This window comes from Macaca mulatta, chromosome 11 (genome assembly GCF_049350105.2).
Source record: "Macaca mulatta isolate MMU2019108-1 chromosome 11, T2T-MMU8v2.0, whole genome shotgun sequence".
Classification (NCBI taxonomy): Eukaryota; Metazoa; Chordata; class Mammalia; order Primates; family Cercopithecidae; genus Macaca; species Macaca mulatta.
In genome coordinates this window covers 116642828-116660937 of record NC_133416.1, presented here as the reverse complement: position 1 = coordinate 116660937, position 18110 = coordinate 116642828, and the positions used below count along the sequence as shown (strand labels likewise).

General features: G+C 43.0%; 1 protein-coding gene across 17 annotated transcripts in view; it reads right to left on the bottom strand.

Moving 5' to 3' along the window:
- The window catches only part of UBE3B (ubiquitin protein ligase E3B), a 68108-nt gene that overhangs the window by 45648 nt on the left and 4350 nt on the right, over positions 1–18110 (bottom strand). For 12 of the 17 annotated variants that reach the window (XR_013401345.1, XR_013401346.1, XR_013401347.1 and 9 more), the window contains 10 exons: positions 16440–16621; positions 16172–16292; positions 14099–14158; positions 13599–13703; positions 11556–11652; positions 10227–10312; positions 9163–9245; positions 2469–2574; positions 2039–2159; positions 269–446 (listed from right to left, as the gene is read on the bottom strand). Coding sequence is in view for 12 of the 17 variants with exons in the window: in XM_077954900.1 (XP_077811026.1) it covers positions 269–446; positions 2039–2159; positions 2469–2574; positions 9163–9245; positions 10227–10312; positions 11556–11652; positions 13599–13703; positions 14099–14158; positions 16172–16292; positions 16440–16600 (1118 nt within the window). In the remaining 5 variants the exon portion in view is untranslated. Of the gene's footprint in view, positions 1–268; positions 447–2038; positions 2160–2468; positions 2575–9162; positions 9246–9511; positions 9742–10226; positions 10341–11483; positions 11653–13598; positions 13763–14098; positions 14159–16149; positions 16293–16439; positions 16622–18110 lie in introns of those variants that run through there. The other 5 variants (XM_015152729.3, XM_077954908.1, XM_077954907.1 and 2 more) reach the window with 3 other exon arrangements.

Sequence of the window (18110 nt, the reverse complement as noted above, 5' to 3'; positions counted from 1 at the left end):
AAATAGTATGATTTCAATTTTGTAAAAAACAATCAGTATTTCTAGATAGGAAAACTGACAAGATATTCACTCAAGTTATCTTTGGTTTACGGGATAATGGTCTGGTCTTTATCCTCTTTTGTTCTTACTCACAATTTATTAATATATAATGAATATGTATTATTTTTGTAATAAGAAACAAAACACCACAAGCTGGAAGAAAGAAAGAAGGAAGAAGAAGATGGTGGGAGAGAGGCAAGAAAGACAGCGATTTGCATCTGGGACTCACCCATAATCCACAGATTGGGAGAACCAGCCAAGGACAGGATGCCAGTGGGTCAGGTTGGACTTCTTCTGGGACACGTACTTCTGACAGTAGCACAGCATCTGGGTGAGCAAACTCACGAACCCATCTGTCTCCTCCTCTAACACTTTGGGGCTGAGGGAGCCCAAGTGTAGGAGGTTGCCTAGAGAGAGAGAAGGCTGAGTGTGATGGGCCCAAACACTCTGGTGCCTCCCGGCCCTGTTCCCTGTCTGTGGCTCAGGCGGCCACATCCCATGTGCAGGAAGACATTTCCACATAAGGGGCACCTGTCAGTGCTGGAGGCTGCTATGTGGTGCAAAGATAAGAAACAGGCAGAGCTGACTTCAAATCCTGGTTCTGCCACAGACAAAGTGCGCTGTGGCTGTCTACCCATGTCTCAAACTTGTTTCTTCATTTGTAAGATTGGAATGATGATCCCTACTGTCCATATGAGGATGAAGTAGCAGGTAAAATATCAGGCACACAGAGGTAAGTGATATTTAGTTAGCATTACATTTTAATATTATATTAATGCTTAAAAATCAAGGGTCAACATAAGAAATGGCCTTTGAAGAATATCTGAATGTCCTGGGAAGTCGCTGCTATTCAACGTTCACCAGTTAGTCAACATCCCTCATGTGAACACTCGCACCATAAACTCCTCATGAAATTTGGCCCCAGGGAAGTCTTTTTTTTTTTTTTTTTTTTTTTTTGAGACTGAGTCTGGCTCTGTCGCCCAGGCTGGAGTGCAGTGGCCGGATCTCAGCTCACTGCAAGCTCCGCCTCCCGGGTTTACGCCTTTCTCCTGCCTCAGCCTCTGGAGTAGCTGGGACCACAGGCGCCCGCCACCTCGCCCGGCTAGTTTTTTGTATTTTTTAGTAGAGACGGGGTTTCACCGTGTTAGCCAGGATGGTCTCGATCTCCTGACCTTGTGATCCGCCCGTCTCAGCCTCCCAAAGTGCTGGGATTACAGGCTTGAGCCACCATGCCCGGCTGGAAGTTTTTATCTCAAGTCTGTAATCCCACAGGCTGAGGCGTGTGGATTGCTCAAGCCCAGAAGTTTGAGACTAGTCTGGGCAATGTGGTGAAAAACCCTGTCTCCACTAAAAATACAAAAATTAGTCGGCCATGGTAGTGTGCGCTTGTAGTCCCAGCTACTCAGGAGGCTGAGGTGGGACACCACCTAAGCCTGGGAAGTCTAGGATGCCGTGAGCCATGACTGTGCCACTGCAGTCCAGCCTGGGTGACAGAGTGAGATCCTGTCTTCAAAAAAAAAAAAAAAAACCAGCTTTTCCTATCTAAAATAAATTTAGGCAAGGAGAATTTTGTGCCTCTGCCTCAGATGCTTCTATTAACAAATCCTTTCTTCCATCTACAATGAAAACACTGTAAAACAGGTAATGCAGGCGCTGCTCTGATATAAGCCCCACCTAACTACTCCCTCCCTTCTCCCTTGAGACGAGAATTATCCAGGCAATTCACCGCATTTCCACTTTTTCCTTGACTGCCAGGAAGCTAAAGGCTGACATCTAATGTTCATTAACAGTCACTTAACTAGTTTACCAGGCCAGTATATTTTCCATGTGATTTTAATTTATGTGTCTATTTTAACTGTCTATCTAAATATGTGTTTTTTATTGTAAGCACTTCCAACTGTTACAAAAAACCACCAAATCTCTAGAATAGTGACAGGCAAAACACTTGGGCTTTCCCTGATGGCCAGGACACAGTCAAGTTCCAGCCACGGATACTCACTCATTAGACAAAGCGTATGGCATCCTTCTAAACTTTCACATACGTCACGGCATCGATCTTCGTCTCTTAAAAACATGATGAATTTACGAAGCATGTCATGGGATTCCAAAACAGTGAGGCGCTGCAAACAATGGCCAACCGTTAAATCAGAAACTGCCAGGAACAGTTTCCTGTAGAGAGTGAACCTGATCACTTGCAGATCACCCCTGGTTATGCGGGATGTGCTAGTAAACACCAAGAAGAAAATGGACAGATGAGAACCCACTTCTTTGGGCTACTAACACAAGTGTGTCTATCATGGCCACTGGTCCCAAAGAACATTAAAGGGAGGTGTGGAAATAAGCAGAGAAGCCATTTTACTTTCTGATATCTAAGAAGAAAAGCAAAAACACAATTGGGTTTTCGCGGGGAACTCACAAAGCCTGCTTACCTCAGGGGTCACTGTGCTGAGATGAGTCACCAGAGCAGGCACAGACATGATGTGGATGAGGAATGGCCGAATCAGATTGTCTGAGAACTGTGCAGCAATCACAGGGCTAGACACAGACAGATCCGCTCATTCAGACAGGGTCTCCATGTGCATCCAGAACAAAAGCACAACCCCACCAATGTGCTCAAATCCCTAGAAATTATTCTGCATGGGATTTCTGAGAAAACTGAAGGCTGAAACTGGGGACACACACTAGGGAAATGGGCAAGTCAGTGATGGTACAGTTGCTGATGCAGACTGTGCAGCTATGAAAAACCAGTTTTGAAATTTTACTGACATAAAAGAATGCTCATGCTATAATCAACTTAAAAAAAAGGTAGGATGAGAAACTACATACATGGAAGAGGAAGGAGTTTGTGATGGGGAGGGAGTGCTGGTATAATCGATTTCTCTATTGGGTGGTGCTTACCCAGGTGTGTTCACTCTGTGACGACTCACTAGTAACTCATACTTCAGTTAAGCAGTTAAGCATATATAATTTACATATAGTACATATACTATATATAAGTATATATAGATATAATGTTTCGAAATAAACATAAATATAGATATATTTTAAAAAGATTGAGGTGACAGATAAAGTCAACAATGTATCTCTGGTTGTATAATCATGAGAAATGTTTTTCTTTTTTATGTTTTTCTGCTTTACCTAGGTTTTCTATAATAAGTATGCATTGCTTCCATAATCAAAAAAAAGATAAATACTATTAAATAATGATCCCTATCCCACACCATACGTAAAAAATAATGAAATGAGCCACAGACCTAAATGCTAGCTTCATAACTAAAACTATAAAATTCTTAGAAGAAAACACAGCTTTGAGATTTCAGGTTAGGCAATGATTTCTGAGACATCACACTAAAAGTACAAGTGTCAAAAGAAAAAAAGTAGGTAAGTTGTGCTTCTTCAAAGTTTAAAACTTTTGTGATTCAAAAGACACTATCAAGAAAGTGAAAAGACAACCCATCGAATGGAAGGAAACACCTGCAGATCACTTTTCTGAAAAGTGCACATAAAGAATTCACAACTCTCATAAAAGATGAAACATCCAATTAAAAAGTGGACGAAGGATCTAAACATACATTTCTCCAAGGAAGATAGACAAATGGTTAATAAATACATGAAAAGATGTTCAACATCACTAGCTAGTACATCACAGGGAGTTGTAAATCAAAACGACAGTGAGACATCCCTGTACACCCACTGGGATGGCTAAATAAAAAAGACAGATAACAAGTGTTGACAAGGATGTGGAGAAAGTGGAGCCCTCACATACTACTGCTGGAAATGTAAAATAGTGCAGGCGCTTTGGAAAATAATTTGGCAATTCTTCAAAAGGTTAAGCATGGAGTTACCACATAACCCAGGTAAGTCTACTCCTGGGAATATGCCCAAGAGAAATGAAAACATATGTCTACACAAAAACTTGTACATAAATGTTCATAGCAGTATCATTTATAACAGTCAAAAAGCAGAAACAACTCAAATGTGGTATATCCATATAATGGAGTATTATTTGGCCATAAAAATGCATGAAGTACTAATCCGTGCTACAACATGGATGAACTCTGATTATAATATGCGAGGTGAAAAAAGCCAGTAGCAAAAGACCACATGTTATATGATTCCATTTATGTGAGATGTCCAGAACAGGCAAATCCAAAGAGATAGAAAGTAGATTAGTTGTTGCCAGGGGTTCTGGGGAGAGGGGAAGAGGGAGTGACTGCTAATGGGTATTAGGTTTCTTTTCAGGGTGATAAAATATTAATGGAATTAGATTGTGGTGATGGTTGGGAATAGGCCCCCAAAATCTGGCCATAAACTGGCCCCAAAACTGGCCATAAACAAAATCTCTGCAGCACTGTGACATGTTCGTGATGGCCATGACACCCACGGCTGGAAGGCTGTAGGTTTACCAGAATGAGGGCAAGGAACACCTGGCCCACCCAGGGCGGAAAACCACTTAAAGGCATTCTTAAACCACAAACAATAGCACGAGCGATCTGTGCCTTAAGGACATGATCCTGCTGCAGATAACTAGCCCAACCCATCCCTTTATTTCAGCCCATCCCTTTGTTTCCCCATAAGGAATACTTTTAGTTAATCTATAATCTATAGAAACAATGCTTATCACTGGATTGATGTCAATAAATACATGGGTAAATCTCTGTTCAAGGCTCTCAGCTCTGAAGGCTGCAAGATCCCTGATTTCCCACTCCACACCTCTGTATTTCTGTGTGTCTTTAATTCCTCTAGCACTGCTGGGTTAGGCTCTCCCCGACCAAGTTGGTCTCGGCAGGCGATGGTTGCACAATTCTGTGAACATACTAAACGCCAGGGAATGGTATGCTTTAAATGAATAAAGTGTATGAGATGTGAATTAGACTTCAATAAAGTTATTTTAAAAAATCACTCAGAGGTCATGCAGAAAAAAAGGTAAGAGAACAACTTGCAGAGGGAAAAAAGGTTTCTTCTAGCTAACGTGCTCCAATAGCAATGAGCAGAGGTGTTAGTGGTATTTAGGCTCTCAGAATTCACACTATACACTTTCACTTTCAAGAGTACCATTTTTGGAACAAGGACATTTTATGAGGCTGAAATGTTGAAAATATCAGTACCTATGTTCACCACTTGTCTAGATGAGGCTAACCAACCAAGCTAACCTCTCTGATCTGAGTGGGGCACACGAAAAGAGAACCATGTTATTTTCTGCATGTTAGAAAGAAGTTTAAAACAGAACAACACAATTCCCTAAACAGAAGAAAAACAAACCACAGAGAATGCTGCTGAAACTACAACCAGTCACTTCGCATTTGCAAGGAAGGGACTGCATTGTTTCAAGGGCACAAAGGGCTGTGGCATTCTCTGGCGGTTCTCACAGAAACCTATGGATTCCATCCTGGGCCATATCCCTAAGTAATTTGGCCTGACTGACTGGGAGCAAATATCAATGGAAGCATTATAGGACTGCAGGGCTGCCTCAATGTTTGGAGGGGTGTGATCTTTTGAGTCTGCATGAGGCCAGACTCAAAAACCACAGACACTGCAAACACTCCTACATTTCCCTCAATTTCTTATTACTGATTTTCCCAGCATGAGGTCAACAGAATCTTTCTTTAGCCCACCTGTAGCTGCTGCATTTAAGCACCCCTGGGTGACAAAGTCTGTAAGTGGACCGCTTAGTCGAATGTTTAATATCATGGCTAGACATGGTTGGGGGGGGTGGGGAGGATAAACAAAAGAGGTATGACTGACGCACAGTCCCTGCTAACAGAGAGCTCAGAGTACAACCAGGGAGCTGGGCAGGCATACGGGGAAAAACAGAAGCCAGGACTAGTGGGTACATGACTAGGTGCCTGGGCAAACTAGGGGTCCAGATAATCAATGCCATGGCAGTGTGAGGAACAGGGCAAGTCTGGGAAGGTTCCCACGTGCTATTTACCAAAATAAAATATATTATTCTTAGAATACAAAAATGTGTCCAACATGTGAGGCAAGTACAAAGAATAAGAAGAAAGAGTATGAGCTCTGGAGTTAAATAACCTGGGTTTAGTTTCTGGCCTGGCCACTCCTGCTGTGTGACCAAGAGCAAACAGTTTAACTTCTCTGGGCCTTAGCTTCCTCATCTATAAACTGGAGAAAAGCCACATGTGGTGGCTCACTCCTATAATCCCAGCACTTTTTGAGAGGCTGAGGCGTGAGGATCACTTGAGGCCAGGAGTTTGAGAGCAGCCTGGGCAATATAGTGAGACCCCATCTCTACAAAAATTTTAAAAATAAAAAAATTAGCTGGGCATGTGCCTGTAGCCCTAGCTACACGGGAGGCTGAGGTGGGAGGATGGCTTAAGCCCAGGAGTTTGAGCCTGCAGTGAGCTCTGATCACGCCACTGCACTCCACTCTTGATGGCAAAGCACGACCTTGTCTCACAAATAAATAAATAAAATGGAGGTAAGAGAATGTGGTGAGGAGTCAGTTAACATGTGTAGAAGTTTTAGAACAATGTGTGGCCCATAAATGTTAGCTATTCATATTTCAGGATTTAGTGATCATGTCTTGGCACACCACTGACAATTTTACAGACTTTCACTATACTCCTGTATGATGAAACCACTGATATCTTATTTTAAAAGGTCCTGATTGTGTTCAATTATACACAAACATTCAGAGGGGAAAAGTACTATTTGGGAAAAAGGCTTTAGAGTAGCCTGGCCTTAACAAGTGATTCAATGGAATCTAATACATACAGAGAAGAAAAACTACAAGGACGGCTGTTGGTTATATTCTTAAAGGAGAATTTAAGTGTGGTAGAATGACTGGATGTGAGCATGCTGGTGAATCACATGTGAATTACAACCACACCGGGGCAGGGGAAGGATGCTGGACAGGAAAGAAAAGTGAGGTGCTCCTAGACCTTGTGTCTCTGGAGGTGGAGGGGGAGGCAGAGCTGCTCCTGAGTTTGAGAGTTCAGGCCTCAGTGTGCTGACCTTCACTGTGTCTGCCAGAGGACAGCGGGCAATGCTGCTGGAATGAGCTGCCCCACAAGGTGACTTGGGTAGGGACAGTTGCAGTGAATCTGTTTCTTAGGCTTCTGGGAAAACCTGTTTGTACCTAGACATTAGGGCTCATTAAATACAACTCACGTAACTTCTCTAAAAGTATGAAATGAAGGCACAATTGTCTATTAGGTAATTAGCTCTACTTCTGTAACTAATGATAGCATAACTGGTTACATCCCGTTCTTCTGTGTAAGGGTCTAGCTTCCAGAAGCATGTGGTCTAATGTGGTAGCCACTGGCTACATGTGGCTACTGAGCACTTAAAAATGTGGCTGGTCCAAATTCAGACGTGCTCTAAGTACATACCACTTTTGAAGACTTAGCATGAAGAGAAAAATGTAACACATTATTTAATTTTAATTAAAATAATTTTAAAATATTGATTACATGTAAAAATAACATTCTGGATATATTAGCTTAAATAAAAATATATCATTATACTACATTTCCCTTTTATTTTGACTTTTTTTTTTTTTTGAGACCAGGTATCACTCTGTCACCCAGGCTGGAGAAGCTCGATCATGGCTCACTGTAGCCTTGACTTCCCTGGCTCCAGGGATCCTCCCACCTCAGATTCCTGAGTAGCTGGAACCACAGGCACATGCCACCATGCCCAGCTAATGTTTGTATTTTTTGTAGAGATGAAGTTTGGCCATGTTGCCCAGGCTGGTCTCGAACTCCTGAGCTCAAAATGATCTGCCCACCTCGGTCTCCCAAAGTGCTAGGATTACAGGCGTGGGCCACCGTGCCTGGTCTCTTTTGACTTTTTAAATACGGCTCTAACTATATTTCCAATGGACAGACCTGCTCTAGGTCAGCCTTGTCCAACAGAACTTTCTGTGATCCTGGAAGTTTTCTATATTGGTGCTGTCCCACACAACTGCCACTAGTTACGTGTGGCTGCTGAGCATTTGAAATGTGGCTAATGCAACTGAGGAAGTGAATTCTTCATTTTATTTAACTTTAATACATTTTCATTTAAACAGCCCCCTGTGGTTAGTGGTTAGTGGAAAGCACAGTCTAGACCAGGTGTTTTATAAACTATGGCCTATTTCTGTAAATAAAGTTTTACTGGAACACAGTCATGCTCATTTGTGTCTGTACAATCTACGGCTGCTTTCAAGATGCAATGGCAGAGTGGTTGTGACAGAGGCTGTATGGCCCAGAGAGCTGAAAATATTTATCCAGCTCTTTCTAGAAAATTTGGCCAACCCATGCTCTAGCCCATCATTTTTCAAATAGGTTTTACATGGAAAATGATTTCATGGGATATCGACGTCATCCAAAAAACAAGGTAGGGGTATTCCATGCTCAGATATGTTTGGGCCAACCCCGGGTTAATAAGCCCATGGGGTTCGGCTAGCACAGCAGGACTTCTCAGGGCTCTCAGCATCAAGGTGTACTATAGATCCACAGATGGGGCAGAGCAGCAGCTTTCACCAAGCTGGTTCCACCATGACACTCTTCCAGGATTATTAACATCTCCCCAAGCTAGTGTTCCCCTCGACAGTTTAAACATGTTCTGGACCTATGAATAAGCATGGTGTTTTACATTTGGTAATTCTCAGAATTGCAGGTATAATTTCCATAAGGAATTACTTAGCTTCTTCAGTACTTGACATCTCTAAACTAAGTGAAGGCAAATATTACCTCTTCTCTGGTCCTCCAAATTCTAATATTTTACATGCGCGTTCACATTACTTCCTTAATCCTCTCACCCTGCCCTTTGTCGGGCTTCTTCTGGCTCATAGGTTTTTTGTTTTGTCAATTAAAACTTCAAAAGGAAAAATGATTGCATTTTGGTCTCTTTTAGATAAAAGAAATTAATTTTGAATAGTTTCCAAAGATCACACTGCAATAATATTCAGGGCTGAAGATTAAGAAATATTCAAGACTTAAGATTAAGAAAAAGTTTGAGCAGTCACAAATGTATTCACTTTCATTAAGAACAACGTTTCCCTTAAATTCTGACAAAGTGGGCAAGTCTATACCTAATACCAGTAACGAGAGAAAGAAAAACCAAGAGGAGGAAGCATTCAAGAACATGCCAACGCCTCGGCTATGGTTTCTTACTCACCGCAATGCTAGAGAAAAGGCTGCTGTTAAAGTGCCTTTGGATAGACAAGGACGGGGTCTTGCCAGGCCACGGGTTAACAATACCTGAAAAGAACGTTTTAATTGGTCAGCGGATGATACCAACTTTATATTCATTTGTACATAAAAAAGCAAAAAAACTAAAATGAGTCCTTCAGATAAAAAAACTGTGAGCCAGGCAGGAGGATTCCTTGAGGCCAGCCTGGGTGACAGAGCAACCTGTCTCTTAAAAAAAAGACCAAAAAAACCGTATGCAGTGTTTTTATAAGAGGAAAGGGAAGAACGTATTGGGTAATGAGGTTAACTCTACCACTCTTTCTCTACTTTGAATATTATGGTTAGAAATTCTTTAATAATAAAGTTAAAAAAACAGCTAATAAAAATAATGCCAGACTTAAAATTTAAAGACACATTATTTTAGAAGCCGTTCAATTATGGTGTGAAGTAGAAGTTTCCTCTAGTGAGACAACTGCCAGTCATACCAGCTTCTGCCAACAGACCACCTCACAGGGTTGTTGTGAGGAGTATGTGAAACCACATCAGGAAACAGCCCATCACAGCGCTAGGTAGAAGGAAGGGCAAAATCAACATTACTTCTCAAACTCAAGAATTCCATAGTGCCTTTAAGCAGCAATCAGGCTTTCTTAACGATTCCCTACAGGTATGGTCTGGCACAACAAGGTACGAAGTGGAAAAGACTGTTTGAGGACACAGAGCTAGAAATATGATTCTAGACATCAACCAAGAAGGAATCTGAGGGAACAAGCCCTGAGGTCTCCTTCCAGAGTTTAAATGTCAAAAGACTGGATTACCCTTGCAGCCAAAAACATAGAGCACTCAGGGGATCCCAGCACCACTGTCCTCCCTTTACCTGACCCACAAGTGAGACAAAGCAGGGGAAGGAAGAAGAGGACAGCAGGCATCAAGCTCTTCCTATGAAAAGCGTTTCTGAGGAGGGCACCAGGTATGCTGAACGCAAATGTAAAAATCCAACTGCAGGTGTTAGAGAGTGGGGAAGTTGCACACTGCGGGGCAGGGGTCACAGACCTGCAGCACAGAATAAAATCCATGCTGGTTGAGATGTCCCATTATATTTGCACAAATGTGGTTCATCGCTGGTCGAAGACTTTCACCTAAACAAAACAGTGAGAACAAAAAAATCTCTTGCCATAATGTGACTGTTGATGTGGGACAGGAAATTGTGTCCCACACCTAAGGCCCTAAGAAATGAGATGCCCCTGGCTTGCCTTCCTTTTCCCTTAGGCCTGGTGCCAGAGCACAGGGAAGCAATGTGTATTTGGAACTCTATCCCTCCTGGAAGGCCTGGCTCAAGTGTCACCTCTTGATTGATGGGTCCCGTCACGCCCCTAGCCAGAAGTGATGTCTCTGGCCTCTGAGCTCCTGTAGCACCTTTTCTAATTCTCTCCTAGGGCCTGGCACTGTCTTCTCTGGAGGGATGCCTCCTCTCCTCAATGGGACATGAGCTTCTGGGCAGGGCCCAGAACTCAACAATTTTTGGGTTCCCTCCAAGAGGCCAGGGTCATGCCTGAAATAAACCCTCCTTGCTGACCTGGAGCCTTTGCATAGCTTCCCCTGCTTTCTGCTTCATCCCTGCTCTTCACTCTGTGAATCCCAGCTCTCTCTCCAGCTCTCAGCTCACACACCACTTCTTCAGGAAAGCTAGAGCCTCAGACCAAGCAAGGCCTCTCCACCCTACTGGACACTCTCATTTCTCTTGCAGGCTTCCTTCCAAGCACTTAACACATTATTGTCATTTTATATCTATGAGCAACATCTATTTAATGCCTGTTTTCCTCATTAAGTTCTGTGAGGAAGGGAGCACCTAAAGTCCCCGGAGGGCAACGCCCCTTTCTGTTTTGCTTATCTCCGTCTCTTCAGTGCCTAGCGGCATCTGGCACTTATGGGCTACTTGTTGAACAGATGAATGAAACGACCATATGAAACACATGGGGCTAAGGACACTTACCAGGGAAGGAGGCAGTTTATAATGCAAATTTTATGGGCAAAATGGAATTATTCACAACCTAATGATTTTCCAAGTAAAATGACGAGGCTTAAGTGAATGTTATCACTTGGAGGCTAAGGCACTGTAGGAATTATAAAAATTAAGATCAGAAGAACCATGCCTTTGAATGTAAATTCAAAGAAGGGTAGAGTACAGCACACAATGCTGAATGGATTCTGGATACTGTGACGCAGTCTGATGGTCAGTGCCAAGGGCATCCTCATTGATATGGTCTCAGGGCCTTCCCTGAAGCTTGTGGTGGCAAAAATGTTTCTTACAAAGAAAAAAAGGTCCCTGAACTCTCTGTGGAAATGTTCATTACAGAATATTTTGAAGCAAGTCCCACAGACCTTTTCCCCGAAGAATTTTCCATGTTGAAGTGTCTGTGAAGGTGACAAGCATCGTGAGGTACAGGGTGATGAGTCGGGAGTCTTGCAGGATTTCAGGCTGGAAACAATAAACACAGCAAGATTAAGACACAGGTCCTCTGATTCCAGACAGCGAAGTGTTCACTTTACAAGTGCTCTATGGGCACTCAGCCTGGAATCACTGAGTCAGGATTATAAGTCAGTCTTCATTCTTTTTCTCTTGGGCAATGACCACTTCAGGAGTTAAATAACAAGAAATTTGACACTCTCGTGCTTGACCATGGAATCATATATTCCTGGGAACAGAGAACTGAGAATCCCTAGAAAACAAGATGACCAGGGCTGGCTTGCTATATGTACATGTGCCTGGCTGTCTGTCTGAACTCTGCAGAAACAGAGCAGAAATGCAATTGAGCATGACTGGGACTCTGGGCTCAGCCTTCTGACTTCACCACCTACTAGCTGTGTGAGCTTAGGCAAGTTTCTTAACCTCTCTGTGCCTCAGTTTCCTCATCTGTTGACCAGAAACAATAACACTGCTTTCCTCATAGGGTTGTTGTGAGAAATAAATGGATTAATGCATACAATGCACTAAGAACAGTACCTGGCACATAGATAACTCCATGTAATGTTGGCTGCTGTTCTAATTTTGATGACAGTTCATTGTTTCACCAAGTGTAAGTTAAGCAAAAGGCCTGACTGCTTTCTAGGCCCACAGACCGTATAGCAGGTCCACCTGGAAGGGACCTTGGAGACAACCTTGGAAACCACTGAGTTCAAAACCCTAAGCTCATTGACAGTAAGAGAGGGGAAGCAGCCTGTTCAAGGTCACGTGGGAAATTAGCAGTGGAATCAGGACTGAATTTCACATATTCCTGGCTCCAGAGTCAGGGCCCTTTTTCTCCTGATGTCTATTTCTTTGCATAAATTTTTGTTTGTTCAAAATAGAAGAGCCTCTCCTCAAAGAACAATCTGTTGTGGAATGTACACACAGAGAACAGATAAACAAGGATCTGCCTGGCAGAGTGCAGGTAGGGAAATACCCTGCCCACTTGGCCCTGAGTCATTTTGGTGGACTCCCAGGGCTCCAAGCAACATAGTGTAGAAACCCTGCCCTAAGCCATGTCTCACCTGACAAGCCAGGTGTGGCTTGCTGCTGGCCACTGCCTTGGCTGTGTTATTGGCAAGAGCCATTCCTGAGCACCCAAAGAGGGATGGCTGGGAATGGATTATTACTGGCATGGGGGGCAGTCCAGGGACTTTCGTTCCATTACTGAGCTGTGTCCTTGCCAAGCCTCTGTCCCTGAAACCTCTCTCTCCCTATGTGCAAAGTAGAAAGGGCTCCTGTATATGTCTGCTCACACCCCTGTCCATCCTTTTCAGAACACTGAAGGGGGTGGGGGAGCACAGGACCAGGCTGGGCTAGTGACAGTACCCCATTCCTCTTGCCACTTTGACTGGTTCAGAGGTGAACCCAGGATTCCACTGGACCTACAAGAAACCTGGATTTTTGAACGGGTCGGGAGACCTCTCTTCCCTTTAGTCAAGACAGGGTAAGACTATAAAGTCAAAACTGGTGGTTGCCATGATTATAGCAGGAAAGGACGAGGTGACCCCAAAAGGGAACAGGGATGAGAGAAAAGAATGAGAGGGAGAATCCAGAAACCCCTGGCTCTCCTTATCCCCAGCTGCCATGTTACTGAATATATTCTAGAGCACAACATTCTCTTCCTTGCTGAGGCCTGACTAGTATAATAATGTAGATCATAAAGTACTGATTACATTAAATGAACAGGAAGGAAAGTGACAGATTCCCTGGCATGGAGGCTGTGGCGTGGCAAGCAGGTTAAGGGTCCAACACACACCAAAGAAGGGTTCATATTGATAACAGCATCAAAATTCCTCTCTTCCAGAACAGGGCTCAGCTAGCAACTCTGATTGATAGGGACTCTGAAAATACAGACTAAAGTCTACAGGTGAAAATGACGTATTTATTGTTTCTGGTTTTGCCTTTTTTTTTTTTACCTTGAGCTGCTTGAGAAAATCACAGCAGTACCACAGAATGCTCTTGATCTGTTTAATCCAAAGGAGCGTGAGGTCCTTAGAACAAGCCAGGGACACATACCACACCTATAGGTGGGAAAAAGAGGAATGTCATGGGCTGTTATAGAGATCATATCACATATGCTCTAACTGTTGGAACTGGACCTATTAGTTAGGTCCAGTGCCAGACAAAGCAGTGGACCTGAATGAATAAGCTGCAAACAGGACTTATTTTAACACTAAACCCAAAGACAAAACAGCCTAGTAAGAAAATTTACTATTCTGTGTTGTGGCAAGAGCAGAACGTAGCTACCTGGATCATGAAGAAACTAAGGAATCATTTGTACTTTGGTAATGTTTTCCATCCACTACCTATTTGCATTTGTGTGTGAATTGGTCCTAACATTCAATAGGAACTTTCAGAGTCCAGTAGGTTGGCCCTTAAGAGCTTGTGGGAGACACTGCGGCTCCCATCCACTTACCTTTGGCTCATTCTCAGCATCCATGCTGCTCAGGATGCTGCGACACAACTTCTCAAATCTCTGCAAAGAGACACACTGGGTGTTATACATTCCCACAACCCATCAAAAAGTGAAAACAAGCCTTCGGCGGGTACCTGGCATGTGCAGGTATTATGCCAGGTGATTCACAGACATAATCACATGCAGTTCCTTCCTACAGATGAGGATACTGAAGGTCAGAAAGACTAAAGGGTTCTCCAACGGGTGGCCCAAGAGCTGGAGGAACCCTATAGAAATGTTTTAGAAACTGGTATATTTCACATAAAAATCCAAATTGAAGCTTCTTTCAAAAAACAATATCAATCTGGCCAACTGGACTTGGATTCCTGCAGGCCTGCTGCTGTCTCTTCAACTGGGCTCTCCAGTTTACTGTTTCTTAAGCACCATGGATACTGATTTTGCCTCAGAGACAGCAGCCTTTCATCATTTTTATCCTGTAATGCAAAAGGAAGAAAAGTGGAAACTAGAAAACAGGTTCCATTTTGGCTATACCAATCCTGGATCCGCCCTTAAACCATGTGATACTGGGCAGCAGTTTCACACTGAGCTGCAGTTTCCTCCTCTGTAAGATGAGGGTCACCTCCTCCAGCTTATCTGTCCTCATCTACATAATCATGTGTTCACTGCCTGCATAGCCCTCCCTCTCTTGCTGGGCTATGAGCTCCATGAGTGTAGAGACCTTGCGTGTCCTGTTTCCTCCCAAGGGCCCAGTGCCTAGAGAGGGTTGGCACAATGTGAAGCTTAGCAATAGTGAATGCCTAACAGCTGGTAACATGGAGACATGCCTCAATGGCATTGTTAGTACTATTACAGATAACTAGCTGCTTTCCTGGGATTATATTTTTTAGGCTGATCATTCTAATCCCTAAGGTGCAAACTGGCATCCTTTGTATGATTTGCAGGATATTTAAAAAATTTCAAATTAATTGCCAAGATTTACAAATTAGAACATTGATGGTGGCTCACACCTGTAATCCCAGCACTTTGGGAGGCTGAGGAAGGTGGATCACTTGAGCCCAGGAGTTTGAGACCAGCCTGGGCAATATAGTAAAACCCTATCTCTACAAAAGATACAAAAATTTGCTGCATGTGGTGGCACACACCCGCAGTCCCACCTACTCAGGAGGCTGAGGTAGAAGAATCGTTTGAGCCTCAGGAGGTTAAGACTATAGTGAGCCGTGATAGTGCTACTGCACTCCAGCCTGGGCGACAGTGAGACCCTGTCTCAGAAAATGAATGAATGCATGAACATTGAGGATAAAGACTCAGATCTTTGGCATGTCTTTAAAAAAAAAAAATCAGAGGCTGGGTGCAGTGGCTCATGCCTGTAATCCCAGCACTTTGGAAGGCTGAGGTGGGCGGATCATGAGGTTAAGAGATTGAGACCATCCTGGCTAACATGGTGAAACCCCATCTCTACTAAAAACACAAAAATTAGCTGGGCATGGTGGCACATGCCTGTAGTTCCAGCTACTTGGGAGGCTGAGGCAGGAGAATTGCTTGAACCCAGGAGGTGAAGACTGGCAGCGAGCCGAGATTGCGCCACTGCACTCCAGTCTGGCGACAGAGAGAGACTTTGTCTCAAAAAAAAAAAAAAAAAAAAAAAAAATTCAGAGTATGAGTCCACCACCAAGCTGTGTAATAGCTGCTCCCCGTGGATGGGGCAGGCCACAGACCCTGCTACTTCCTTTGATGTCCTCACCACTGCTGCCTGTTAGTTACCGTTTAATATGATTTGTATTTTGTATTATGTTTTATCTCATATATGGTTTTTTTTACTCATTTACCTAAACTTCCTGGCTCTTGCATGCATCTGATTTCAACTTGCGCTTATAATGGTCAATGTGAAAAGATTCCTAAAAGCACTGGGCATAATCCCTCCAAAACAGGTCCCAAGAAAACAAAAGGGACAGGATGTGGGGGTGATAGTAACTACTTCATAAAGCTGCTATAAGAACAAACTGAGTTACTATTAATAATTATAAAAGATCTGACATATGGAAGTACTATACATGTTTGGTATTATCGTTTTACCTCGTTATCCTCTTTGATTCTGAATACGAATAGCAGTTTCCTGGCAATCTTAAAAACACAAAGTGCACTTCTTTTAGTGGACCCAGGGTCATCTGCTTTAAAAAAGTCATCAATCTCTCTCCTAGAAAGGAAAGGGCAAAAAAAGACATTCTAAATTAAGAGCTTGTAGCACCTGGAAGGCTTTTCAAGCACTCTTAAGAAAAACCTCATGTATCTGCCATTCATTGGGAGCCAGAGAAGCATGTGCTAGGGAGATCCTAGCCCTTACCTGATATCTCTCTGCAGTCGACTCCGACAGAGAAAACTCCGGACGTGGGCCTGGATCACGACAGCTGCCCGCTCCCGCTCCTTCTGCACAAGCCTTTCTTCTCGTGCCTGACGGGCTCTATCGATGAACCATGCTCTCGAGGTCTGAGACAGGGTGAACATGTTTGCAAACTTGCACAAACCCTGCAAGGAAAATGGGGAAGTAGGTGTTGTAGATTGTTGTCTGGAAAACACACACAGAAAGAGGCTCAAGGGCAGAGGGTGGGCAGGGACCTGGGCAGCAGAGATACTCAGGACCTGTCAACACCCTCCAAAGTACTAACAGCTCTCCGGCGCAAGTCCAAACCTCCCACAGGCTCTTTCATGCAATTCACCAAGACCAGGGATGCTACATCCTGTATTAAATAATCTCATTCTTAAGGAAAAGAGAACAGCACCTGGCATAGGATAAGGGCAGGTCCAGCTTTACGAATGAACAAAAAATGAATCAATCCCACCCATAAAGCTCTAATTCAAACCAGGTATCCTGTAGGTCAAAGATTCCCAGATATCTGAATTTTCTGGAATAGTCCACAGTATTTGGGAAACCAAAACTGAGAAGTCAGCTTTTACTTTGCCAAGTAAGGACTCGAGGGAAAAATCAAACATGATTATTTGCTGTCATCATTATCGTATTCATCCATTCACTAAATAAATATTTACTGGTGCCTACTTTGTGACAGCACCCAATAAAGAAAGGCCCATTTTAACATTAACAAAGCAAAAGGTACGCATTTCAGAATGCAAGACAGTCCATGACATTTAATATATTTGGTTTTATGTACAGCCTATTGCATTGTCCTTACAGTTACCATCCTGCCAAGGACCAGTAAAGACTTTACTGCAGAACTGGTCCTGTCCACTAACAGATGCTTTTCTGAAGAGAAGCTCTAAATTATATACTAAGTTTTTATCTAAATCACCAGTAACTGTTTTTTCCCAAAGGGACAGCTTTTGCTAGCAGCCTAAAGCACACAGCACTGACCCACGGAGGCTCCCATACTGAGATGATTTTTTTAGATGCTTGATGACTTTGACATTCTATACAAAACGCACTATCAGCCCAGTTAAAAACACTGAAATGAATTATTCAGAAAGCCAGACTTCCAGAAAACAATCTCTCTACCAGGCTACTTTACTCAAAGTAGCACCCACATGAAAATACCACCCAGAGTAAAAAGATGGATGGAACTAGGGGCCATTTATCCTAAGTGAAATAACTCTGAAACGTAAAGGCAAATACTGCATGACTTCACTTAGAAGTGGGAGTGAAACAATGGGCCCACATAGACAAACAGTGGAATAAGACAATGGAGACTCCAAAAGGTGGGAGATGGGATGGGGGTAAGGGTTGAACAATTATCTATTGGTACAATGTTCACCATTCGGATGATGGGTGCACTAAAAGCCCAGACTCCACCACTGCACAATATATGCATATAAGAAACCTGTACCCCCTACATCTATACAAAGAAATTTAAAAATTATTAAAACAAACATTGGACATAATAGTATTATCTCCCAGAGGTATTAGATGAATTACATATTACTGAAAGGCATTTAATAAGTGTGCTCTATTATTAGTATTAATAAGGACAATAAAATAATACCCTTTTATAACCAAAAAAAGTTG